At 49.9% G+C, this 25,802-nt stretch overlaps 7 protein-coding genes across 7 annotated transcripts; 1 reads left to right on the top strand and 6 right to left on the bottom strand.

The window, feature by feature from the left end:
• Nucleotides 1-162: 162 nt before the first annotated feature.
• N7509_004439 (alpha-amylase) lies at nt 163-1,883 on the bottom strand (the record flags this gene model as incomplete). The annotated part of the gene is made up of 3 exons (XM_056629076.1): nt 163-810; nt 874-1,412; nt 1,475-1,883. The coding sequence occupies 3 exons, from the start codon at nt 1,881-1,883 to the stop codon at nt 163-165; spliced, it is 1,596 nt and encodes a 531-aa protein (XP_056491810.1).
• Nucleotides 1,884-4,586: 2,703 nt separating this feature from the next.
• Nucleotides 4,587-11,994, top strand: N7509_004438 (alpha-1-3-glucan synthase; the record flags this gene model as incomplete). The annotated part of the gene is given in 4 exon segments (XM_056629075.1): nt 4,587-4,943; nt 4,997-5,172; nt 5,231-11,318; nt 11,338-11,994. 4 exon segments carry the CDS (start codon nt 4,587-4,589, stop codon nt 11,992-11,994), a joined length of 7,278 nt encoding a protein of 2,425 aa, XP_056491809.1.
• A 615-nt stretch (nt 11,995-12,609) lies between these two features.
• Nucleotides 12,610-13,389, bottom strand: N7509_004437 (YoaK family protein; the record flags this gene model as incomplete). The annotated part of the gene is made up of 1 exon (XM_056629074.1): nt 12,610-13,389. The coding sequence occupies one exon, from the start codon at nt 13,387-13,389 to the stop codon at nt 12,610-12,612; it is 780 nt and encodes a 259-aa protein (XP_056491808.1).
• Nucleotides 13,390-14,105: 716 nt separating this feature from the next.
• Nucleotides 14,106-15,163, bottom strand: N7509_004436 (uncharacterized protein; the record flags this gene model as incomplete). Its single annotated transcript, XM_056629073.1, has 2 exons — nt 14,106-14,379; nt 14,442-15,163. The coding sequence occupies 2 exons, from the start codon at nt 15,161-15,163 to the stop codon at nt 14,106-14,108; spliced, it is 996 nt and encodes a 331-aa protein (XP_056491807.1).
• Nucleotides 15,164-16,287: 1,124 nt separating this feature from the next.
• Nucleotides 16,288-18,492, bottom strand: N7509_004435 (uncharacterized protein; the record flags this gene model as incomplete). The annotated part of the gene is made up of 6 exons (XM_056629072.1): nt 16,288-16,317; nt 16,346-17,368; nt 17,422-17,492; nt 17,549-18,138; nt 18,194-18,356; nt 18,411-18,492. 6 exons carry the CDS (start codon nt 18,490-18,492, stop codon nt 16,288-16,290), a joined length of 1,959 nt encoding a protein of 652 aa, XP_056491806.1.
• A 618-nt stretch (nt 18,493-19,110) lies between these two features.
• N7509_004434 (uncharacterized protein) lies at nt 19,111-21,493 on the bottom strand (the record flags this gene model as incomplete). Its single annotated transcript, XM_056629071.1, has 3 exons — nt 19,111-20,395; nt 20,448-20,550; nt 20,608-21,493. 3 exons carry the CDS (start codon nt 21,491-21,493, stop codon nt 19,111-19,113), a joined length of 2,274 nt encoding a protein of 757 aa, XP_056491805.1.
• Nucleotides 21,494-22,411: 918 nt separating this feature from the next.
• Nucleotides 22,412-25,037, bottom strand: N7509_004433 (GH92 family glycosyl hydrolase; the record flags this gene model as incomplete). The annotated part of the gene is made up of 2 exons (XM_056629070.1): nt 22,412-24,304; nt 24,366-25,037. Coding segments are annotated over 2 exons (2,565 nt in total), but the record flags the coding sequence as incomplete, so codon positions are not given.
• Between the last annotated feature and the right edge of the window lie 765 nt (nt 25,038-25,802).

The following is a 25,802-nucleotide window of genomic DNA, read 5'->3' as shown; positions in this document are numbered from 1 at the left end:
AGCCTAAAAATGTCACTCTATTCAGTAATAGTACTGGCACGATAAGCCGTGGAGATTGGGGGTAATAATAGTACATTAAGCACGAGAGACATAGGTATTTACAGAAAGCTTGGGGGAAAGAAGTGGCACTTAATCGAGACATGAGACACGTTCTTACATGGCTTAAAAGAGTCTCTCAATGCTTAAAAGCAGCAATAGAATAAAAGAAATCAAAATTGAACCGGTCGGGTTTACACGCGTAGGAGTCCCGAGAGATTTAGCCGATGAGTAGCCCATCTTGAGATCCGCAAGGCTGATGTTGGAGGATGAGTATCCACAAAGACCACTGCCTCCCATGTATTTGGTGGGATAGAAAACCCGAGGTTCGCCTGCGTCCATGTCGAGCTTTAATTCACCTTGATTGTCGACAGTGTAATTTTTGCAATTAAGCACCTCGGTGACTTGTGTGCCAGCATTGAAGCTAAATGGTAGACTGAGATCGTAGGGTTTGCCAGATTTGCCTTGGCTTGAGAGGAGCATCAGCACCTGGAGCCCCTCAATACCTTTCACGAAGGCAAGTTCACTTCCGCCTTCAAAGACGGCACGCGATTCGGTGTGGATGTAATTGTTGTCTATCCTTTGGGCATGGCTCTTAATAGCATTGAGCTTAGAGATCAACTTGTAGAGAACAGAATCGGTGTCGTATTCAGACAGCCACAGAGCCTGTCGATTTAATGGAGTGCCAGCGCCCTTTAGATGTTGTTCTTGCCCTTGGTAGATCATCGGGATGCCGTCAAAAAGAATGGTGAAGGCAAGTATATTTTTCGCGAGCTGAGAAAGAAGTTAAAAGTAAGACAAAATGTTTTGAAGCGAGCTGTGGAAGTGAAGACATACTGCAATATCGTCGTTAAAGCTAGCAATACGCTGCACATCGTGGTTCTCAGAAAAGGAAACAAGGCCTGTCACATCGGGACAAATTGCCTTCATCTCGATTACTTCTGTCGCGAGGCGAGTGATATTGCCTTTTGTAAAAGCCTCCAGCATCGCGTAGTAAACTGGATAGTTTGGGAGACTTTGGATGTAGTTGTGCTGGTAATCACAAATTATATCCTTGCTCATTTCAAGCACCTCTCCAGTCATGAATGCGCTCGTTGACTTGTCAAAGCTGTGTAGAAATCCCGAGCTGACGTGCTTAGCGGCATCGATTCGAAGTCCATCAATCGAATAAGTTTGCATCGTATCCTGCGCCCACTTCTCGAGGAGGTTCTGGACATCTTTATGCTCAGTGAAGAGGTCTGGAAGGGGGACGATCTTATCTCCAGTCTGACAGTTCTGTGCGTTGGTGTAATTGGTCCAGTCTGTGATTTTGCAGTAGGGGTGAAAGTAATCGGAATTATTAAATGGCGTGAAGACCGAGTAGTCAATATGGGTGGCTGGGTTGCTCCCATTAGTGACGTAGGCCATGTTGTTAATGACAGTATCCATCATAAGATACATCCCCGGGAATGCACAGCATCGCTGAGATCCAGCAAATCTTGTCGAGTTCCGAAATGTGAATTCAGCGAATAGAGGTCCACGGGCCAGTACCCGTGGTAGGCTTCACCATAGGAAACTCGACCCTCAACATTTTCAATTATAGGAGAGATCATGACAGCATCGAATCCCATCCCTTGAATATAGTCGAGCTTGTCTATTGTGCCTCTCCATGTCCCTCCACAATAAAGACCCGCGGTCGTGTTGCATGGTGAAACTGTTGATCCGTCTGTGCGCGCGAAACGGTCGGTCATCGTCTGGTAAATCGACCTGGACTTCCACTCAGCAATACCTGCAGCGGCCGAGAGCTGAACCATACAACCAAGGGCCAATATCCTCGTCAGATGGGACATATCTGCTTTCAGTCGCATTGTGGCTCATCAGGGGTATCTGGGTCGGTCAAAGGTTTCAAGGGGCAAAGAGTGTGTCAAACAATCCAGAAGGATGGTGAAATTAGATTTAAAATGAGTGACATGAGATCAAAAATGAACGAATGTGGAAGTGCACTGTGTGCAGAATGAGTGTGAAGGGGTTTACCCCAGAGTGGACTGTAGAGTTGGTCTCGTGGAGGTGAAGAATTAGGGAGGGGCTACTGGAAAGACCGAAGACCTACTAGTAGTAGTAGGGCCCGCACAATTGTGACGATCCATAGTACGCTAGTGTGGGACAAGAATCGTTATTAGCAATAGTGACTTCCTTGATTTCGGCGTTGAACCCTGGAACTTGACCTAATCTAGGTCTTATACAGGGCTGTTATTTTAGTCGGGAATGACTAGTACTGGGAATCCGAGGCAAAAGTTTGAGGATGGGGATAGTAGGATCGTTCATAGCTTGACAGTTAGTAATAGTATAAAATTATACCTCGAAATTATCACTAATAGTGAGATCCTTCAGTATGGATCTGTTGAGTCATCCTGGATAATCAATGTTAAAGGATGAAGAATTTGATTGCCGTGGCTACTTTTCCCATCTATTTTTGGTCGGAGTTCCGGAGTTCGGGGCTCTCGGGTGATAGCAAAGGACAGAGTGCTTCCGTTCCATACAATGATTCTTCCAGAGTCTCTCGTGCCCCATCTAGAATAGTCGAGGGCCCGAGACAACCTGCCATATAGTGGAGAGGGAGGTGTCTTATTTTCATTTCCACACACCTCGATAGAAAAAGCTAAACAGAGGAAGCCAAGGAATGCTGGGAGAACGGGAGAACCAAGATTTTGCTTTTATCCGACGGGTACCTGGCGATGACCAGCCCATCTTCTCGTATCAGGGACACTGAAAGTCACCATGTGGGTGTGATCAACTAACTTTGGTTCGCATTGAAAAGCAAAGCACATCTTGCCAAGTACATAGCTTATCAACAGTCACGGTGTAGCTAAATTTGGCCAATTGAAGAACGATAACAAATCGGAGAATGCAACAGTGGCATGAACACCCTGGCTGCATGGATTGTCAAGACTGCAGACTGAGTGGTATCTTATCAATGAGGACGGCGACCCCGGTAGCCATGGGATTACCAGTAATGTTTTGGGCTTGTTACACAAACAGTGTATATACGTACTCGTACTGTATATGACACCCAATGATACTGAGCCCCACAAATATCTCGGTGGCTGTCAACTATCAAGCTTATCTGAAGCCTCAAGGGATCGGTGAAATACGCCACGTTGTATGTAATTGAATTTCAGCACGATGAGCCTGAAGGTTTTAGGCAAGAAACAGCCCGATCGAGAAGTTACATCGATTTCCACATCAGTCATCGATATAAATTTCGAAAAATTACAGATTGAAATCTCTGACGCCCAGGAAAATTGACCAGAACCGCGGTTTCGAATCTCGGAGCCTCTGTGATGGTGGAGTTTTTTCTTGTTTCTTTTTCTTCAGGATTTCCGTTCTCCACTGCTGTGAATCAGATATTATACTACTTGGAATGGGGATTGCCAGAAATGGAACGAAAAGCGAATCCATACACAAATACGCTAATCGGTGAAACATTGTGACCCACCTGTTACCGTAGCCTCCGGGTCCCGTAGGGCTCTCGGTCCGTTTCCTTGCTATCGGTCCAACAGCCACGCGGGACGACTTTTCCGGGTCGAGCTATCACGCTTTCGGTACTCCGAGAATACGAGATATACCGACAACTTCAACATAATAATTTTGTGAGTTGTTAACATAGAATAAACTGACATATCTCTAACGTGATTGGGATCGAGAATTAAATTAACCTCGTTAGAAATAATTCATTTCCAACGATCTGGCATTGCACAAAGGGATTTTGAGGCGGAGTACGTGTTCCAGCGTCAACTTCATGGCTTATTTGACCGTTATGACGGGACCAGTCCGAATCTATTTTTCCTGGGCAATCAAAAGACCCTGTATATCTATTTGTAAATCATTGTAATTTCTTCCGCGGGTAATGCCAACGTGAGACAACCACCCCGACATGTTCGGTACTCATCCAGGATTCCACCCTGCATGGACCCAGTGGGTTCCTGGCCCATCAAGTCCAATAGGCGTGCAAGGAATGAGTATCTCCTCTACATCGAGGCGGATCTCAACGGGTGATACTCCCAGAACACTGGTAAATCTCGTATTCTAGCGTGAAATACATGTACGTGCCATTTTTAGCCAGCTGATGGATAGATGCTGCGAACTATCCTCAAATTTAGAATCTCGAAATGTCTCAACTCGCGTAAAAATGCCAATAGTTCCAGACTTTGCTTTCTTAATACAAATTTAGAAGCCACTAATCTGTCAAATTGGTTAGTTCCTGTCTCATTATGTGCTTTGGACTTATCTTGTCATAATCTCGCTTTCTTCTTTTGAATTTATTTCGATTTCTCACAGATTGGCGGTGTTTTTGACTCTCGTATTCCTGCACAATCAGCTTGAACCTCCCGTGCGGTTCTCACAGTCCAGAACGCTGGGTCGTCAGGCAGAGTGAGCGAAATACTTGCGGTTGTGCCCAGAGACCGAACCCCCCCATCTTCTCTGCAGGGTGAGATTTCTCACTTTTACACATCTCATCTTTTGTTTTCTTTTAGAGAAAGGAGCCCTCTCGGTTCCTATCATAATACATCATGCGGTGGTCAATATCAGGTGGACTATTGGCGCTGCTAGCCACAACAGTTTCATCCTGGCCCTACGATGAGTCCTTACTGGAATACAACCTTAACCAAAACAAGGATGCGACAGATCCTGCAGAATACTGGGGTGAATGGCCAGACCACAAAGGAAAATACCATGCGTCCCCAGATAACTGGCGATTCCCATTCTACACACTCTTTCTTGATCGCTTCGTCAACGGCGACCCCACAAACGATAACATCAACGGCACACAATTCGAGCACGATATTAACTCCAATCAAATGCGCCATGGAGGAGACGTCGCTGGGCTCGTTGACACACTCGACTATCTGCAAGGAATGGGGATCAAAGTTCGTATCATCTACGATATCTACTGAAGGGTTTCATTCTAACTGGATGATAGGCTCTTTACCTCGCCGGCACCTCCCTGATGAATCAGCCTTGGGGTTTCGATGGTTACTCTGCTTTAGATACAACATTGCTAGACCAACATTACGGCACACTTCAGGTCTGGCGCGATGCTATCACTGAAATACACAAGCGTGGCATGTACGTCGTGTTCGACAACACGATCGCAACGTGAGTCCCCTCCATGTACAGAGAATTTTGCTCTCAAGTACTAATAAACTTCTAATAGTATGGGTGATTTGATCGGTTTTGACGGACACCTCAACACGACGACTCCTTTCAGCGAAAAGGAATACAAGACCCAATGGAAATCAGAGCGCCGCTACGTCGACTTCGATATTGGTAACTCGTATAACGACTCCTGCAACTACCCTCGCTTCTGGTTCGAAAACGGATACCCTGTCAACGAATCTCAGACTGCCGCTCTTGTCGGCTGCTACGATAGTGACTTCGATCAATATGGTGACATCGAAGCCTTTGGTGTTTACCCTGATTGGAAACGTCAGCTTGCCAAATTCGCGTCGGTGCAGGATCGCCTCCGTGAATGGGAACCGACAGTGCGAGAGAGACTAATTCAGCACTCTTGTATGATTATTGCGTCTCTGGATATCGATGGCTTCAGATACGATAAGGCAACCCAATCTACCGTCGAAGCGCTTGGTGAAATGTCAGCGGCGTATCGCGAGTGTGCGCGCGCCGTGGGCAAGGAGAATTTCTTCATCTCTGGTGAAATCACTGGTGGTAATACCTTCGGCTCTATTTATCTTGGCCGGGGCAGACAGCCAAACCAATTGCCAGATAATGCGATTGACTCCATGAAGATGACCAATGAGTCTGACTCGCAATACTTTCTCCGCGAAATCGGCCACGAAGCTATTGATGGCGCTGCATTCCACTACTCAATCTACCGTATGCTGACACGCTTCTTGGGAATGGATGGTCAGTTGGCTGCTGGCTTTGATCTTCCTGTTGACTGGGTCGAAGCCTGGAACACAATGATGACAACAAACGATCTCATCAACCCAAACACTGGCAAGTTTGACCCGCGACACATGTTCGGGGCAACTAACCAGGATGTTTTCCGATGGCCTTCAATCAAGGACGGTGTTCAGAGACAGCTGCTTGGATCCTTTATCACGACATTGCTTCTTCCTGGAATTCCTCTGGCGCTCTGGGGCGAGGAGCAAGCTTTCTATGTTCTCGACGCGACCGCGGAGAATTATATCTATGGACGACAGGCTATGTCTCCTGCTACAGCCTGGAGATCACATGGCTGTTTTGCACTGGACTCTGGTCAGTACTACCAGTGGCCTATTGAAGCTGCTCGCTATGGATGTCACAATGAGTCTGTTGCATATGATCATCGTGACCCAAGTCACCCTGTCCGCAACATCATGAAGCACATGTATCAACTTCGCGAGCTTTTCCCTGTGTTGAACGATGGCTACACCCTCACCACTCTTTCAAAGTCCACCGAGGATGTCGTATACCCCGGTTCAAACGGCACTGTCACCGAGACCGGTATCTGGTCTGTTGTTCGAGATGTCAATATCAATCTCCAAGACCTTGGTTCTGACACAGACAATCAGCCAGTGTGGCTTGTTTACCAAAATACCAATCGTACCATCGACTGGAAGTTCGATTGCTCCGACAATGATACTGCATTGATTGCTCCATTCGACGAAGGAACCACCGTGAAAAACCTCTTCTACCCCCACGACGAGATCAAGCTTGAGGCTAGTCCGAAGAAGCTCGGACTGAACGGATCATCAGAGTACAACGGATGCACTTCCAAAATGTCCATGACGAGATACGAGTTCCGCGCTTATGTCCCCAAAAGCCAGTTCAAGACGCCTCGCTCGATGGTTACTGGCTTTACCCCAGGCCACGACGCACCTGTTCTCTCCACTGTCGCTCCGAACCTTTCCGAGGACCTGCCCATCGAACTATACTTTTCGGAGAAGATGGACTGCGATTCCATTACAAAGAGTCTTTCGTTAAACTCCTCCACCGAGTCTGGAAATACTGCCAAGGTTGACAAGGCTACCGTGAACTGCTCAACAATCGATGCCACCCAGACTTCCTGGGCGGGCCAAATTCCTAGCCGTTTTGTTTGGTCGGCCAAACTCACCGACGTTTACAATGGTGTCCATAGAGTGACTCTGAAGAACGCTAGCAATGCAGACGGAGATTCATTCACAGGGGCTGTGGATCACTTTCTTTTCCGTATTGGCCAGATCGATAACCCTATGGTGTTCACCACAGCCAACTACTCGACCAGTCTCTTGCATCAGCACGAGAACAACGACACCCTTTTCATTCAGCACCACGCTGCTGGGGCCGAGAAGTACCGCTATTCCACCAACTGGGGTACGACATTCTCCCCCTGGAGAAAATACACTGGTGGTAATGATACCGCCCAAGCTCTCTCATGGTCTGGTACCAGCAAGCAAGCTTGGAAGGGCAACCATGTACGTGTTGAATACTGGAGCAGCTTGACTGGAAGTAGTGATTACGTCCAGGAAGGCGATTCAAACTGGCATTCTGATGTTCCTCGTCGTTTTCCCCACGCATTCTTCAACGGACCATACAACCAATACGGCTATGACGGTGGCCTCGACAACAACATCCAGCTTGATACTGAAGACGGATATTGGAAGTACCACTTTACTTCGGAATGGCCAGCTGTGGGTCAGATCAACATCTGGGGAGTCAATCCCGATGGAAAGCCTGATCAAAGCTGGGTTCTTGGTGATGCAGATGGCGACAACATCTTGGATCGCATGCCTCCCTCATCTCTGTCAAGTACCTTGCTCAATATCACCAAGCCTCCGCCATCTCCATACCTCTCATGGAAACTATATGTCAACGATGCCACCCAGCGCTACGATCTCATTCCTGTTGGCAAACAGACCCCTCAGATCGTCATGTTTGTCCTCTTCTGGATCATCCCGGTACTTACCGGTGTGGGATGTGTCTACATCTTCATGAAGTCATTCTACAAAGTCAAGTTCAATGAGAATGGTGTCAGCGAGAAGTCGCGACTTGGCCCCATGGTCTTTTTGAAGAAGCTCAAACCCTCCGGTTCAAGCGATCGTGGTAACTACGTGAACCCTCTCATGCGCCTCGCAAACAAATCGGGTTTCATGCAGAGTACCACCGCTCTTGGAGCCGCTGCGGCTTCTGGCAAGCGACGAATGGTTTTGATCGCTACCATGGAGTACGATATCGAGGACTGGGCTATCAAGATCAAGATCGGTGGTCTCGGTGTTATGGCACAGCTCATGGGAAAGACTCTCGGTCATCAGGATTTGATCTGGGTGGTTCCATGTGTCGGTGGTGTTGATTACCCTGTCGATCGGGTCGCAGATCCAATGACCGTGAAGATCCTTGGGAGTGAATACCAGGTGCAGGTTCAATATCACACCTTGAAGAATATCACATACGTGCTCTTGGACGCCCCCGTCTTCCGTCAGCAATCGAAGTCCGAGCCCTACCCGGCACGTATGGACGACCTGGACAGCGCAGTGTACTATTCCGCCTGGAATCAGTGCATTGCTCAGGCAATCAAACGTTTCCCTATCGATCTCTACCATATCAACGATTATCACGGCTCAGTCGCACCTCTTTATCTGCTTCCTGAGACTATCCCAGCCTGTTTGTCGCTTCACAACGCTGAGTTCCAGGGTCTCTGGCCGATGCGCACTCAAAAGGAGAGACGTGAGGTCTGTGATGTGTTCAACCTCGAAGAAGATGTTGCCCGGCGCTACGTTCAATTTGGTGAGGTTTTCAACCTGCTTCACGCCGGCGCCAGTTATCTCAGAGTCCAGCAACAAGGTTTCGGCGCTGTTGGTGTTTCCAAGAAGTACGGAAAGCGATCATATGCTCGCTACCCTATCTTCTGGGGTCTCCGTAAAGTGGGAAATCTCCCTAACCCCGATCCATCTGATGTTGGAGAGTGGACCCGTCAGCCTGTCAAGAACAAGGATGAGGATATTCTTGTCGACGCCGATTATGAAGCTGGCCGTGGAGAGCTTAAGCGTCAGGCCCAGGAGTGGGCTGGACTTGAGCAGAACCCCGACGCCGACCTCATGGTGTTCGTTGGTCGTTGGTCAATGCAGAAGGGTGTCGATCTCATCGCAGACGCTATGCCCGCTGTTCTGGAGGCTCGTCCCAACGTGCAGGTCATCTGTATCGGACCCGTGATTGATCTTTATGGAAAATTCGCTGCTCTCAAACTTGCTCGCATGATGGAGGTTTATCCCGGCCGTGTCTTCTCCAAGCCTGAATTCACTGCCCTCCCACCGTTTATCTTCTCCGGTGCAGAGTTCGCTCTTATTCCTTCTCGTGATGAGCCATTCGGCTTGGTCGCAGTGGAGTTTGGAAGAAAGGGAGCCCTCGGTATTGGAGCCCGCGTTGGTGGCTTGGGTCAAATGCCAGGTTGGTGGTATAACGTGGAATCGACCTCGACATCTCACTTGCTGGTTCAATTCAAGCTCGCAATCGATGCTGCGCTCAGCTCGAAGCAAGACACCCGTGCTATGATGAGAGCTAGATCTGCTAAGCAACGTTTCCCCGTTGCTCAGTGGGTGGAGGATCTTGAGATTCTGCAAACCACGGCCATCGCAGTCCACGATCGAGAGGTTGCTAAGGGACATGGACGTCCCTTGACTTCTTCTGGAACCAGTACACCTAATGGAGCGTCCATACAGCGGGACGCACTGTCAATGAGCCCGCTTCCTTCCCCTGGTCTGGCGGGGATGCATTCCCGAGAGGCCAGCTACTCAACCCTCAACCAGATCAACGGTCTGGATTCTCCAAGGGTCGTGAGCTATAGCAGAGATCTCAGCCCGCACGAGACCGAGAAGCCCCAATCTAGTCTGAACCGGTCCCTCTCACTGGGTGTTCGTTCTGGACCTGGTCATCGCAGTCGCCGTGGTCGTCGCAATCCAGTGGAGGGCGTCGTCGATGAGCACGAGAATGAGAACTCGACCTCGTCCAACACACCCAGCGACAGCAGCGATGACGAAGAGATGGCGCACAGTATTTATGGTGATGATGAGTACACCATGACCCCAGCTGAAGTTGAAGAGGGACGTCGTCGCCAAGCGGCTGAAAGACAAACGCCGGCGTTTGCTTTGCCTTCGACGCGTCGCAACAGCCAGGAGTCTACGCATGCCAGATTCCTCATTCCTCCTGGTAGTCCTGGTTCCCCTAAACCCGATCAGCTTCTACTTCCTCCGTCCAAGCCTTTCTCTGAGTCCAACCGATACAGCAATGCCTCTGTTCTCTCACTTGATTCCGTCGTGGGTAACAAGAAAGACTTCAAGCTTCAGAAGGTCGATCCATTCTTCACTGACGGCACGGGTGAATACTACCATAACTTCGAGACAAAGCTTCAGGGTCTGAATGGATCCAACTCTGAAGCCGACCTCTGTATTGAAGAGTTCTTGATCAAGAGTGAGCAAGAATGGTTTGATCGATTCCGCAATGCCAAACTTGGTCGCAACAACCCCAAGTCGCCAACTCCTTCCGTCTTCCGTGGAAGAAACAACGCATCGCCAGCTGCAGAGTCTTACAACGATGAAGCTCTTTCCCATATCGCTCTCAGTGAGAGTCACGACAGCTACGATGATGAGTTCCTGCTTGGAAAGGACTACGTTCCTCCCACTGGTCTGAGAAAATGGATGCAAATCAAGATCGGGGATTGGCCTGTCTACTCAATCTTCCTCGCCCTGGGTCAAATCATCGCAGCCAACTCTTACCAGATCACATTGCTGACTGGTGAGGTCGGTGAGAGTGCTGAGAAGCTCTACGGTATCGCCACTACATATGCCATTACCTCTGTCTGCTGGTGGCTCGTGTTCCGTTACTTCAAGTGCGTCGTTTGTCTGTCCACGCCTTGGTTCTTCTATGGTCTCGCCTTCCTTCTTATCGGCTCTGCTCATTGGCAAGCTGATGAAGTCGCGCGCGGATGGATTCAAAACATCGGCAGTGGATGTTACGCCGCAGCCTCTTCCAGTGGATCCATCTTTTTCGCATCGAACTTCGGTGACGAGGGTGGTGCCCCGGTCGAGACTTGGATCTTCCGTGCCTGTGTTATTCAAGGAATTCAACAAGCCTACGTTATTGGTCTTTGGTACTGGGGCTCGACCCTTACCAAGGCCTCTAGTGAGGGTATTTTGAACTCCGACACTATGATCTCAAACACCTGGAAGATGTCTGCTATTTGCTACCCCATCGCCATTTTCCTCTGGGGAATGGGTCTACTTCTTGTCTTTGGATTGCCTAACTACTACCGCCAGAAGCCTGGTAAGGTTCCTTCTTTTCTATAAGTCGCTTTTCCGTCGCAAGATCGTTCTATGGAACTTCGTCGCGGTCATCCTGCAAAACTTCTTCATGAGCGCACCATACGGTCGTAACTGGAGTTTCTTGTGGAGCTCCGAACACACCCACGCCTGGGAGATTGTGATTCTATGCATCGTCTTCTTCGGAGTTGTCTGGTGTGCTTTCCTCTTCATCGTCAGCAAGTTCTCCAAGAGGCACAGTTGGTTCCTCCCGGTCTTCGCCTGTGGTCTGGGCGCACCTCGCTTCATCCAAATCTGGTGGGGAATTTCAGGCATTGGTTACTATCTGCCTTGGGTTGGTGGAGGATATACCGCCGGTGCTCTTGCTTCTCGCAGTATCTGGCTCTGGCTCGGAGTACTCGATTCTATCCAGGGTCTGGGCTTCGGTGTCATCCTCCTGCAAACACTTACGCGTGTCCACATGTGCTTTGCCCTCATCGCCTCGCAGGTCCTTGGTTCGATTGCCACCATTTGCGCTCGCGCATTTGGACCCAATCGGGTAGGCCCTGGTCCCATCAGCCCCGATATCACCAAGGGCGCTGGTGAACTTGCGAATGCCTGGTTCTGGATTGCCCTGTCATGTCAGCTTCTCATCTGTGCCGGCTTCCTACTCTTCTTCCGCAAGGAACAACTCTCCAAGCCATAATCTCTTCATTATGCGCGTCTGACCTCACGAGCGATACTTTCAAGTTTATCTACACGATACCACTTTCCCTTTTTGTATTTCCTTGATACATTTCTTCCATTGCGGAACGGCGTTGCTTGGGAATACTCTATCTAATTCTGGGTTTGCATAAATACGATCTATATACGCCCGGTCTGCGAAACTGCTCGACCGATAATATCCTGTCATTTAGTTCCTACTCTTGTCCATACCTCTTTCATTTTCTCGCTGTATAGAATATTTGACTTTACTGTTCCAATCCTTCAATCAAGCCTACCTTCCTGCCCAAAGTAACCCATGGATAGTACTACTAATATTTATAAGTTACGCCAAATGTCCCGCTACTACCAGCCCTGGACCTCGGGAGTGCTCGCCTCGCGTACTAGTAACATCCATGGGTTGCACTTTGCATTTTCTACATTATTCCGAAGAATGAGAAGACCACCTGGGAATTCTAGGCAGAGTACATCGTGTAGAAGAATGGCTGTCTCAACTCTTGGCTAGTACATGTTTATTCTGACCATGATTGCTCTCTTGGTGATCTAAACCCCCAATGAAAACTCCAACCAGCACCATCCATCACCCCATCTATGCCATCTATTCCTTGCTCCAGAAGATCCAAGCAATAATAATCAAACCCTTCAAGAAAGCAGCTGTCCACAACGCCCCCATCATACCAACATCGCTATGTGCCCAGAATCCACCAATAACAACCCCAATGAGCAAGAAAACAACAGCCCCAATCCTGCGCATCTGCTCCGTATTCCTAATCAACTTTGGCGACAGCAAATCCGGATGGGAGAACAGGTCACAGTAAACACTGGTCAGCACGACACTAGTGAGAGCATTGTACTTCAGCACGCGACTGGTAACAGCCTGTCCACTACTCTGAAACGCGACAAGAACAATCGGAACCAGAACCAACCAACTCAAGGGCTGATTCCGCGACGAGTGGAAGATAGTCACGATCAGCGCCGCGACCACGATACAAAGTAACTGGATCGTGAAGGAGGCAATCAGCACCCAGCGCTGTCTCGGCGCAAACGCGCGATGAAAGGCCGCAAAGCATAGCGAGCCCAGACAGAATCCTGCAATCGATACTCCAGATTTAATCCAACGGTCGTCGTCGGTGCCGACGAGGCCAAGACCGAAGTAGACTGTGTTCCCGGTTTGCATGCTCACAAAGGAGCCCCAGATGAAGACGGCAGAACTGTCGAGGAGACCGGTGATTATGTAGCAGAAGAGAAGGAGCAGATCGCCATGGCGCGGATCGAGGGGTTGTTTGAGGTATGTGGATAGTGAGCGATGCGACCGGGGTGAACGCGATCGAGGGGAGCGGTCCCCATTTTCGAGGAGGGGGGATGTTTCTGAGGGCATTTTGAATGTAGAGAGAAAGTGCTAACAGTTGTCTGAAGAAGAGATGATCAAGGAGAACTTGAACCTCTCGGCAGTTGCAGTTCCAGAAGGTTCAAGTTGCTCGTGTTGGTGCGGAGTGCGGAGTTGCGCGTCGGAGAAATGCGAATTTGCCGATTCTCCGCACGGCAAAAGTGGAAGCAACTGCGTCATCGAGGGGAGAGACACAACTGGCATTCAAATAGTCGTGGGTTATTAAAAGTACCCAGGAACAGGTGGACAGTGCATTGTGCACCCGTCAGACTCGATCCAGCTGCGCGGGAATCTCGCAGCTGTCAGTGAGATGCTTGGGCGTAACACTGCAGTATACTAGGAATAGTAGTATATATGATGAGAGATATGAGTAGGATGGTGTATACTACTAGTATACTGAAGGAGGAGAGATAGATGAGCGCGGTGAGATGTGTGTAGATGGATGGCGATCAAAGAAATAGTAAATTAATACCAATAGATATAGTAATGTCGACTGACTAAGCTGTGCGACATGAAGCATCTCAGTCTGAGGATACATTCTACTACTACTAATACTACTACTATTACACTGGCAGTGAATAAATCGCTGAATGGTATATTCGTATCAATACAAAAGAGCAGAACATGTCTCATCGGGTGCGAAACCCGGGTATATACAACTCGCTGACTGTCAAGACTCAGAACTCAGGAGACCCCTGCAACTAGATTTACTTCTCGTACGGCTGCACATTGCGCATGCGACGCAATGACCCCGAAGCAAAAGTGCGGATTCCTTCCTGGATCCAGGTAGGCATGGCACGCACCAGACTGGCGGCGGATTGGCTGGCCGGCAGGATAATCTGACCACTGGTTTGGGTGAGAATCTGCTTGCAGATGGCGTCGGAGACAAATTGAACGGTCATGATGGGTTGGCGGAATTGGGATTCGTGGTCGGTAAGCATCTTGATCATCGGAGTGCGAACCCACATGGGGTGAATGACACTGGTAGAAATCGGGTTAGCTGGGGGTTTCACCAACAATTCAGGGCCAGCAGCTAAACTCACCTGGTGCGCACATTAGGCGCCTTGTACCAGTAACGCAGCTCCTGGCGAAGAGACTCGTGGAATGCAAGAGCACTGGCCTTGGAGCAGCAGTAATCGGCCATCTCTCCGAGGGCGACAAAGCTGGCCATAGAAGCAATCGTGATGACATGACCGTGGTTGGCCTTGACCATGGCGGGGAGGAACTCCTTGACCATCAGGAAATGCGAGATGGTGTTGACCTCAAAGGTTTGACGAATCTTAGCCTCAGGCTCGTCGAGAATAGTTCCATCGTGGCCGACGCCAGCGTTGTTCACCAGGACAGTCGGCTCGCCGTGGTCGCTGCGGATAGACTTGGCGACCTCGGAAATACTGGCGGAGGAGGTGATATTGGCCTTGTAGAAGAAGACATTGGATGGCAGAGTGAAATTGGGCTCGTTGATATCGAGAATGATGACGCGCACGCCCGTCTTGGCCAGATCCTCCATGACTTGCTTGCCAATTCCACTGCATCCACCGGTCAGCAGGATGAGTTCACGAGAGGAGACCCATTTCTCATTGCGCGTCCAGTTTTGTAGAGTCCAGGCGGAAAGAGTCTTGTTCACATGGCGCACCAAGCCCAGCGCAACGACGGCGGCCAGCGCCTTTTGCGTGACTGGCTTGAGCAGCAATTGTTGAGCTGGTTGGGGGAGGGCCGCCAGGGCGGTTTGGGAGTATTGCTGGAGGAGATTGAGGTAGGCGGCCATGGTGGAAGATGTTGGAGGATGCTGATGCTCTATTTACGTCGAGATCATGATCTACTCAGGGTCTGGGGTAGGGGGACGTCTTTCCTTTTTAAAAGATGAAGCCCAAGCTTGCACACCCAAACGAGCCGAGGTCAACGCCAATCATACCCCAATGGGAAACCTTTGCGACTATTTTTTGAATAACGTAGGGACCCATATTAAATCCACTTTAATTCCAGGATTGGATCAATCATATTCTACCCCAGCCAGGCACAGGCCTAACCCAAGGTTAGCTTCTTCACATGCCCTCCCCGCATGCTTCCTTTCTGAGTAGTATGGGGCCGGCAGTAGAGCAACGAACTGACCAGAGCAGATCATCCTCGGTGATCCACTGTTCACACCGTTGTGCTTACTCCAGGGCTGCTAGTACAACCTTGGAACTCTGTACTTCATACGAGTTGCTCCAGACTCTATGACTTCCGAAAATCACCCCTCCAGGCCGGCCCCAATATAGTAGGACAACCTCGGTTCGCAACTTGAATACCCGGTCGGGACCCCTTGACTCAGACGATATAATTCAAATTCACTTCAAAATCAACAATCTAGCCAGGTTGGAATTCGGCCTGGTAGCACGATCATAATAGAATAAAATTAGAGTTGCTTACGGCCGTATAAATAGGTTACACACGAAACCCTGCCTAGTTGAGTAACCAGTAGTTATTCCAAGGTGATAGCTTTCATTAAGGCCCCCGGTCGGAGAATGGGTTAGAAGATAGTAATATGGATAGATGACTTCAACGATACTAGTGCTGATTCAGCCCTTCACTCGAATAGAGAAGTCTACGCGATATGAATCACTCGCATCTCACATTATACGACTTCGCATTCTATCTGTATACCCAGCACCCTGAATTGCTAGCATCAAGCACTTTAGATAGGTAGAATAGATTCACTGCGGCAGATTCGCCCAAAATATGGAAAACTCGTGATTTTGGAACGCTGCCCTCCTAACCAGAAACGTTGCATCAATCATGGCTATGGAGCGCGGTACATGCCAACCAGTTGCTTCTCACTTCTCTGAAAGATCAATCGTCGGCAGATCAGACATGTGCAGTTTCGCACTTCCGTACGGCCGCAGCGTAGCCTCAAACGTATCCCCGAGACAAGACCGCTGACTCTTTGGAATAGGTGAGTCTGGCACACCCTGAACAAAGGCCAACCGATCAAACACGCCTTGGCAGTAATGTACATCGGCAACTGGCCATCCTCGAAAGTCGGCGATGGTAGTGACTCGCCCGAACCGGCGTGATATTCCAGAGTTGAGGGATCAATAGCCACATTCCACTCGGTCGAGTTCAAGAGCACATAATCGTGTGCCTCGCTGGGGTAGGTTCCCACCGGGTATTCCTTCTGAGTATCGTAGAACTTGGGAGGTCCAGAGGTGCTAGTGTGAGGAATGTGGAGTGCGTAAAGGAGGGCTCCACGGTATATCGCGACAGTGTCATTGGCCCGGTCGGCAGTGACAAGGTCCATGCCTAGTTCGTAGGTAAACTTGGTCGTTCCAGATGGGATATTGACTTTGATAAGATCTGTTTTGGGGTCCTTGGATGCGCCGTCATCACTGGGTGATCCTTGGATCTTGGCCTGGGTGGCCCATCCTGGAACGCGAAGGTATAGTTGGAAGTCGACATCGCTGTCAACAGTATAGGACAAGGTATTGTCAAAGGGATAATCGGTTTGGCAGTCCACCGAGACCGCTTTCCCTTGAATCTGCGTCTGAATACGCCCTGGGCTCAGCAAGGAATGAAGGATCCCACTGTCTCCATTCTTGAGGAAGCTGTACATTGTAAACTTGGGATACCCTTGCGGGTGGTTCACGGTGCAGCATGGATAGTCAGGCTCAACTGCAAAGGTCTGACTGAGCGCATTGGTATTCCAGAATGGCTCGTCCGTGAGATTCTTCGAATATGGCTGATTGGGCTGGGTCACGTATTGATGGGCCCACCAATCTCCAGAGAGAGCAGCTGGAAGAGCATTAAATGCGGCCAGCTCGGCCCGATCTGCGTACGATGAATCGCCAAGCGCGAAGTAGTTGTAGGCGAGGGAGTAGATGGTTTCAACGTCGGTACATAGCTCGGAGCCATAGTATGGATTAAGGCCGTCTAGACGCTCATCGGCAAGGATAGTACCGGATGCCGCACCGTGGTATTTGAACGTCCAATCCACCTGCAATAAATTAGTGATAGTCATTCAAAGATCTCGACTTTTTGAGCACCTACCCCGTTCTTTGCGGTTGTGACAAGACTCTCGTTAGCATTCGAACGCCGGTAAACAGCTGCGAACTTCAGGCCTAGGAGATTCCATTTAGCATGAAGGCGATGACGAACTGTAATATGCCCGACTTACTCTCGGCAACGGTGACACCGTGCAGGAATTGCCATTGATCAGTCGTCACAGACTGAGGAAGATCGTTGAGATCTTCCGTAATGTAACTGCCCTCGGAGTACCATCCCTCCCATTTAGAAGCCCAATGGTGTATCATGTCAATGTTCTCCTTCAGGATCTCGGTCTGGTTACCAGGGTGATAATCCAGCAACCACTGCAGGCTGACAACCATATCTTCGCTCCGGGCCTGGAACCAAACATAGTCATCGGCAGTTACCTTATCACCCTGATGATAGATCATTCCAGTTCCATTATTCTTGAGCATAGAGTGCATGAGGTCATTGAAGCGATGAAGAGCGTCAACAATGGGCTGTTCATACTTTGGATCCGCATCAGCGAGATTGGTTAATCCGAGGAATACGAGGGTTCGTGCCCAAATCATCCGCTCGCCGCTTGCAAGCGTCTCTGGTCCAATCCATCCGTCTGGCTGGATACGGTCCAGAATGGAGTCGACGACGGTGGAAACTTGATCTTTCAGCCGATCATCTTGTAGGGTATAGGCGAGTGGGACTAATCCATTGACCCAATATGGGAGTGCCTCATTTAATGAACTGTATTCTCAACAGTCAGCCCGGCGTTCTAAGCCACAGTGCACGTCATATTCACCTGTACTCTTGATCACCACCAATCCATGTAGAGTTTTTCACAAATCGGAAGAAATCAAAGAGATGACCTGCAAGACCATCGGCAGACGCCTGAAGCTCGATTCGTAGCCATCCGTTCGGGGTGATGCTGCCGAGTGGGAAAGGTTCATATGCGAAGGGGAGCACTATATACGCTTATTAGAAACGATCCTTTCTTGAAAACAATCTTTCGTACTCACGACCAGAGGAGGTTTCGCTCGTGCTCGCAAGGCCAATGTTCGCTAGTGGGAGCACGGCAAGGACAGTGCCGCGGAGCCGCATCTTCGCAAAGACCGACTAGTTCGGTGCTGAGATAAATTATCGACGGGATGAATGATTCAACTGTCATCGATTCATCGTCAATTTATAAATCTCTGCGCTTTGAGCTTAACAAATTTCCTAAATGAGATAATTGCAAGGGGTCTGATGGTGAGGGGAAATGTAACATTGAGGTGAGGCCGTGCGGTAATTGCCGATATCTTCAGGTCTTTGGTATGCAGATCGGCGGAGCAAACACTGAGCACAGATTGAATCATCTCGTGCCATCGGTATTTTGCCTAAAGGGATTCTCCGAGAAGATGTTGAATTCGATTTATACGGAACGGAGCGACGGGGCCGAGAAAGTTAAACTTGTCAACGAATAGATTGTGTAAGACTCCAGGGCTGTTCAACCTCTATCGAATTGAACTGACGAAGACGATACTCATAGCACATGCCTCGTCTGGATTGTTTAGGGTGGCGGGAACATCAATATTGCGCTCGCTTATATGGTGTAGATTTGTACACAAAATTCCAGAAGAGTAATCCCAAAAACTCTGTATTTCTATAATTATAGACAAGTATTCAAATCATACACATAGCCGACCGAGACCGGCATTTCTCATGTTCATAAATTCCACATCAAACACGAATGACGGTGCCATTCTCCTTGCGAGCAAATTCAAGGAAGTCCTTGAGATCATTGTGCTGGGGCTTGCCAACCACGAAGACCGCAGGCTTACCATAAGGAGCGGCAACACGAACCGTCTGGCCACCCTCATACTTCTTCCCACTCCAAACGTGGGTGAAAGTCTCCTTCCCAGGCAGGTAGACCTCAACGCTAGTGCGACCAGAGTCAACAACAGGAGCAACATACAGATCAGCACCAAGGTAGAAGCTCTCATAGCTAATGCTCTTCGCCTTGACATCATTGGGGTGGTAGATGACAGGCATACGAAGCAAAGGCCAGCCAAGGTTCTTGCTCTCGGTATCCAAGATTCTGCGACGGTAAGTCGCCAGACTGCGGAACATGCGAGCATTGTACGCGTAGTAAGCGTAGGTGGTAGAGTTGGAGTAGAACTGGGCGTTCAATTGGGGAACATTTCCCTCGTGCGAGCGGAAGACAGCGCTAGAAACGGCAGACAGTTCTCCCCAGCGACCCAGAAGCTCGGCGGTACGGTTGACAACCCCACTCTCGAGCCAGGTAGTAGTGTATCCACCGATCTCGACGTGGCCATGAGCAAAGCCGGAAAGACCCATGTGGCCCATGACAGTGATGGAGGACTTGATTCCGTCGTTCAGGCCCCAGTTGGTGTTCTGGTCACCGGCCCAGTAGAGGTTCATGTAGCGCTGAGATCCCAGGGCGGACGAGCGCTGGAAGAGGATAGACTCCTTGAAGCTGGAGACGCTCTTTGTGAGCGAGTGGTGCAGCTTGGGCCAGTCGCGGGGGTACTGGTTGTGGTAGAACATCGGGTCGATGCTCTTGTTGTAGAAGCGGGTGTCCTTGGTAACGGGAGTGTATTCACCAAAATCACACATGTAGCCTGAGACATTCGCGCTGAAGACCTGGTCAATAAGAACATCACGGAACCAGCTGCGAGCGGCGGGGTTGGTGAGATCAACAATCCCGGCATCAATACCGGGACCGCTGGATACGATGGATGTGTCGTTGGTAGTGGCATTCTGGATCATGTATCCCTTCTCGCTAGCCTCAAGGAAGAGGTCGCGGCGGTAGCCGTCAGGCTTGGTGCTCACGTTGGCGAGGAAGGGGTTGATATAAGACAGAGTGCGGACGTTGTGCTGATCGCGGAGCTCCTGGACAAACTTCTTCCAGGTTGGGTAGAGCTTCTCGTCGGACTCCCAGTTCCACCACAGGCGGGAGACGGTGAGAGACATGTAGGAGACACTCTGGGAGTGAGTACCAGACCTATTTGACGTTATTATGGAGGCATCATCTAGCTGATCAAGGGGTATCTTACCAATCCTGAAGCCAGACAGCTGCGATAGGGCAGTCCTGCTTCAGACCTTGGTCGACAATTCTGTTCACCTTAGTCTGACCACCCTGAATACCGAGGACGGCACCTATTACATGATTAGAACGTCTTCAAAAAAATTGTAAGGAATCTGGAAGGGACCCACCAGTGTCCACCCAACGGGGAAGCTCGGCCATTCTTCCAGTGTACTCAGTCAACTTGGTGATACCATCCAGCATGTTTTCAGCTTGGATGATGTAACCGTCGACGGACCGGGCCGCATAACGCACGGTGACGGCCTTCAGATCCTTGAAGTCGAACTTGGTGTATGCAGTGCTCTCCTCGGCGAGGTGAAAGACACGAGCGAGGGAAGAGATGTACTGAGGAACAGCGGAGTAGGTGGTGAATTGGTCACCACCAGAGAAGTAGCTATCCGCATTCTCAAGATCAGTGGTAGGCTGGTCACCACGACCAACACCCTGCTCGCGGGAGAAAATTGGAACAGACTGGTTCTTCATCGAGGCGAAGGAACCCTGGCCACCGAGTCCGTAGAAGTCCTCGGACTTTGAGGAGGCGTAGGTGAGGAACAGCTTGGTGGCGGCATCCTTAGAGGAACCGGGCTTAACATCGATATGGAAAGCAATACGGTCTGACAGCTCAGCAGGCACCCAGACAGCAAATTTGAAGTCGACCGACTCGTCGCCACAACCGGAAAGAGTTCCCTCAACGATGGCAGCCTTGTCGTTGACACTGCCACTCCAAGCAGACTGAGTAACACGGCGAATGTGCTGGTCGGTGCACTTGTCGTTGTCAACATCGGTGATGTTGAATGCACCACTTGCGCCGACGACCTCGTCAACTCCAGAGGAGGCACTCAGGAAAGGCTTTCCAGCAACAGTCTCCCAAATGGAACTGTTTCCACGAGCAATAGACAGGTGGTTAGAGTCTTTGTCAACAGTCAAATCAAACCCATTACCCAGGTTCAACGAGGCTTTCGCCGCCAGGGCGGGCACGACGATAGTCGCCCAGATCCAAGCCTTTGGTCCAAACATCTTGCAGCGGCAGTTTTGGTTAAAAAGCAATAAGCAGCGCGACCCTGGTCGTAGTATTTAACTCCAGCTCATGCTTCACGCAACCTTCTAAATTCCTCCGAAACTGCCGAGATCCCAACTACACGCCGGTCCACTATGGAGAAATCCCCGTCAACGGCGTTCACTAATCTCTGGATGACGGACAGGGACAGACAATTTCGGGAGGTCTTCAATGACGATCGTCTGCACGGCCTGGTGTCGTTGGCTGTTTCTCCAGACTTATCCCCACTACTTCGGATCCACTCGGGTCGTATCGAGCAACCGCTCGGTAAAAGTCCGGCTCATCGTCTAAACGCATTGCCGCACCCCGCGTTCTTCAATGATTCGGAGTATCGGGGCATGCAATTGAAGTGCAGAATATTCCGTGAAGAACCTGATCGTGAAGATATACCCACCCAGATCTATTCCTAGCCACGATTATGCGGAGGAAAGGGTCGAGGAAATCGGCATCTCGCCTCGTGCCGAAAAACTGTGGGGACTCCACATACTTGGCGGAGCGAAAGTGACGCACGAGGCACGCTATAAGCGCTAAAATGGCAAAGAAAAGACCCGACAAATGAGTGTCGACTAAATAATCACGGTGGACGCGGAGAAATTGACTTTGCGGCGAGATATCGGGCCTGCAGCTGTTTCCTCATTCTTGCCCGGGATGCCGACATCCATGCTTAAATTAAATCACGCCATCAGATCGGCCCATTGACTTTAATTGGGCAAGCTATACGGAGTATGTAAAGATAGCCTCTCATAGAAACGTACAGGTGGTTAATTATCTGGGGTATTCGATCAAAATTGTTGCTTATGGTCCTTCTTTGTTCGGACTAGCGTCAGGTCCAGTTTCATGTATCGAACATTTTCTGTGCCTGGGAACTGCTCAAATGATCATCCTCTGTTTAACCAGACAGGGCGTGTGCCCCAGGTTGTTGGGTCTCCGCTCATCTCAAAGTCGATTCGGGTCGAGCCGACAATATCACCGTGTTTAATAATAGGCGAGGCAATACGCTTCCCATCGATCTTAAGGCTCTTGATATATGGCTTGCTGGGGGCCCCGGGCGCGCTTATGACCAGAACGTGCTCCGATTGCTTGGTTTCCCTACCTCCATTTGCGGCACCGGTTGGTAGGCGGATCGATACCTTCTCGAAAAATGGGGTACCGATAACATACTCGTCGCTAGCAGGATTGACGGGGTAGAAGCCGAGTGCAGTAAACAAATACCAAGCACTCATCTGACCCAAATCTTCATTCCCGCCAAGGCCCCCGCTAGTGGCATTGTAATTTGACCAAGCAATTTCGCGAATGGTGTCTGCGGCTTTTTCGGGGTAGCCGAGCATGGAGTAAAGGTAGGGAATGTGGTGGCTAGGCTCGTTTGTTTGATCATTGTGCCCGCCTTGGAAGTATGTATCCATCTTCTTGGCCATGGCTTTGGGTCCACCAAAGAGCTCGGCTAGACCCTGAACATCATGCATGACATCGAATGTGTAGACCCAGTCATCTCCTTCTGTCCAACCCCAAGTGTTATTGGCCCAGCTACCGTTCGCATTTCGAGCCTGCATGAACTGCGTCTCATTGTTCCAAATATGCTTGTAGTTACCACTGCGGGTGCGTAGGGCATCAATTGCGGTCTGCTCAATGCCTGCATGCTGAGCAACAACTGAGCATGCGAAGTCATCGAAAGAATAATCCAACGTGCGACTTCCGGCTTCGGACCATCCATCGTTCGATACCCATCCTTGCTTCATATAAGCGGTCAGGCCCGCGCGGGCCTCGGTAGGGGTAAAAGGCTCGCGATCATAGTACAGGAGCTCCGTATCATGATCGGGTGGAGTATAGGCATCTTTCCTCACAGCCTCCCATGCTTTGGAGATGTTGAAGTCGCGGAACCCTCGCTCGAGCGCGTTGGCGAGCACTGCATCTGCATTGGTTGCGATCATAATGTTCGTCTCAACGACATTGGCCCACATGGGCAGCCAGCCTGACCAGTCGAAGATGCGAAGCAGAGATCGCATCATGCTGTTCACTCTCTCGGGTGCAAATAGTGTCAAAACGGAGTGCTCGGCCCGGTAAGTGTCCCAGATAGACCATGACTGGTAGTATGAGTCGTCGCTTGTGTGTACACTATCGGTGTATCCGGAGTAGAAAATCCGCGAAGACTTATCGGCATCGGAAAGCGGTTCTGAATAGTCACTCGGGTATTGGAGAGAATGAAATAGCCCGGTATACCAAATTGCGCGAGGGTCTTGATCTGGGTCAGTCTTGTTGACTCCCTCAATCGTCACCCGACCGAGCTTTTCGAGCCAAGCTTGCTTCACGTCATTCACAGTGTCTTTGATCGTTGAACTGGTCGGAGTCTCGATTTCAAGGTTCCTGCGCGCCTGCTCGATGCTAACAAAGGAAACACCAGTGCGAACTTCCACTCCAGTCGTATCCTTCTGGAATTTGACATATGCGCCGGTGAAATTGCCAGTTCTTTCCAGAGCGCCCTCAGTTTCGTTCCCGTTCGTAACACCTTGCGCGACAAAGGGCTCTGAGAATCGGGAAACGAAATATCCTTTGAACGACGGGGCGTGATCGGGTCCCAGTAGATAGTCCTGACGCTCTGTGTTATACCCATAGATTTCCCTTCGGTTAGTATCGATATGCACTTCTCCAGTCCAATTTCTGCGAGAAACTTGAACAAAGACCCAAGGAGAGACTTTCTCGTCGTCCGGTGTATTTTTGTCTGTCTGAAAATCGAATCGAATATGGCTGGCATGAGACTTTGCGGATAAAGCGACCTACGGCATAGTGCATTAGAACTTGCGGTTCGAAGGAAGAAATCTCCAGTATGACACCTACCTGAATCGATCGCTGGTACTCCGCCGCCTGTTCATTTCTGCTGTCCAATGTATTCTGCTCCTCGTGGCGCTTTCGTACCCGGCCATTGCTCCCTTCCTGTACATCACTTGGCACTGCGCCAGCACCACCAGGATCAGGCCCATCACCCGCCACTTCAGCCGTGGCATTCCAGTCGCGATTCATCAACTGGGTCGCGTCTAGAAGCACCTCATAGACATAGGGAGTGCTCCGCTCGTCACTTTTCCGAAAAGCAAGTCCTCGGTTCTGAAATAAAGGTTGCACATCACCCATTCCCGGGGTTATCACCACTTGGCCAGACTCCCCCATCCAGATCGCAGGTTGGTGAGTCGCCTGGAAGCCATGCATCAGACGATCACTCGCGCCGTAGGGGACCTGCGAGATGAAATTCTCGCGCGTTTGCGGCGTCCAGCGCGTCATTCCAAATGGTGTTGATATCGACGGGATCATGCCTCCGTTGCCATTGGGGGTTGTTCCATAGGTACCGATCATGGGATTGACGTATTTCAGGACTCCAGCATCGTCATGGTAATTAGGTTTGTCCTGATTAATCGGCTGGGCTGCGACACTCCCAGCAAGGAGAGTAAGGGCAGCAGGACGACCATGGTGGTAGCGCGATCGCGTGGTCGTGGTCGGTGATTCTCGAGGTTGCGCGACTGAATTAAAGTCAGATTCTTCCATTCTTCAGGTGCTTTGGTCCCTCCATGGGCTTTTAAAGCAAGCCACCGGCATTTGATGGGGGCGTGTGGGGGTGGGGAAGGGAAAGGGAAAGTTCAAGGGGAGCGTGCAGTGGGTTTTGCGGGGTCAGCGTTGCATCTGGCGGCCCCAAATAGGAACGGAGTATAGTACTGGTACCAGTAGTAATAACTATCACAGACTGGCGCTTCCAAGGTTCAAGTTCCCGGGTTTAATATCCCGTTTCTAGAACTGGTAGAAATCAATTGCCGGATCGACATTCTTGCATGATTACGCGATTATGCTTAGTTAGTCTATACTAGTAACTATCAGCAACTACCTCTAGTTTCTATACAACGATCTTTTATACTAGTAGTAGGTAAACGCCCAATCTTGGATGATAAGAAGCTCAGAAGATGATTGAAAATTCAAGGACATCCATCCGTCGAGAGTGAAAATGCCACCATGTTGATCATGGCCAGGTAGTATATATTTGGCCCGGGCTACTTCTCCGCTCGGATCAAGCTTCCAGACTAATAGTAGTAACACCACCCAAACTCCCTTCAAGTTTAAATCCTTGAATCTTCTAAGATTGGAAGAAGAAGAATGATATCCCATCCATATTGCAAATTTCTATTTTTCTAGCCCAGGTTCACGGCAACTTTGAGAATCGGTGTATGTTACCTTGGTGACCAGGTATACTTCACAAGTAAACAATGGTCACGTGTTGCTTTGTTTACTCGC

This window comes from Penicillium cosmopolitanum, assembly GCF_028827165.1.
Source record: "Penicillium cosmopolitanum strain IBT 29677 chromosome Unknown utg000005l:1.0-4006212.0:1.0-4009387.0, whole genome shotgun sequence".
Classification (NCBI taxonomy): domain Eukaryota; kingdom Fungi; phylum Ascomycota; class Eurotiomycetes; order Eurotiales; family Aspergillaceae; genus Penicillium; species Penicillium cosmopolitanum.
Note: the sequence above shows the minus strand (reverse complement) of the source record. Positions and strands in the feature narration are given on the sequence as shown.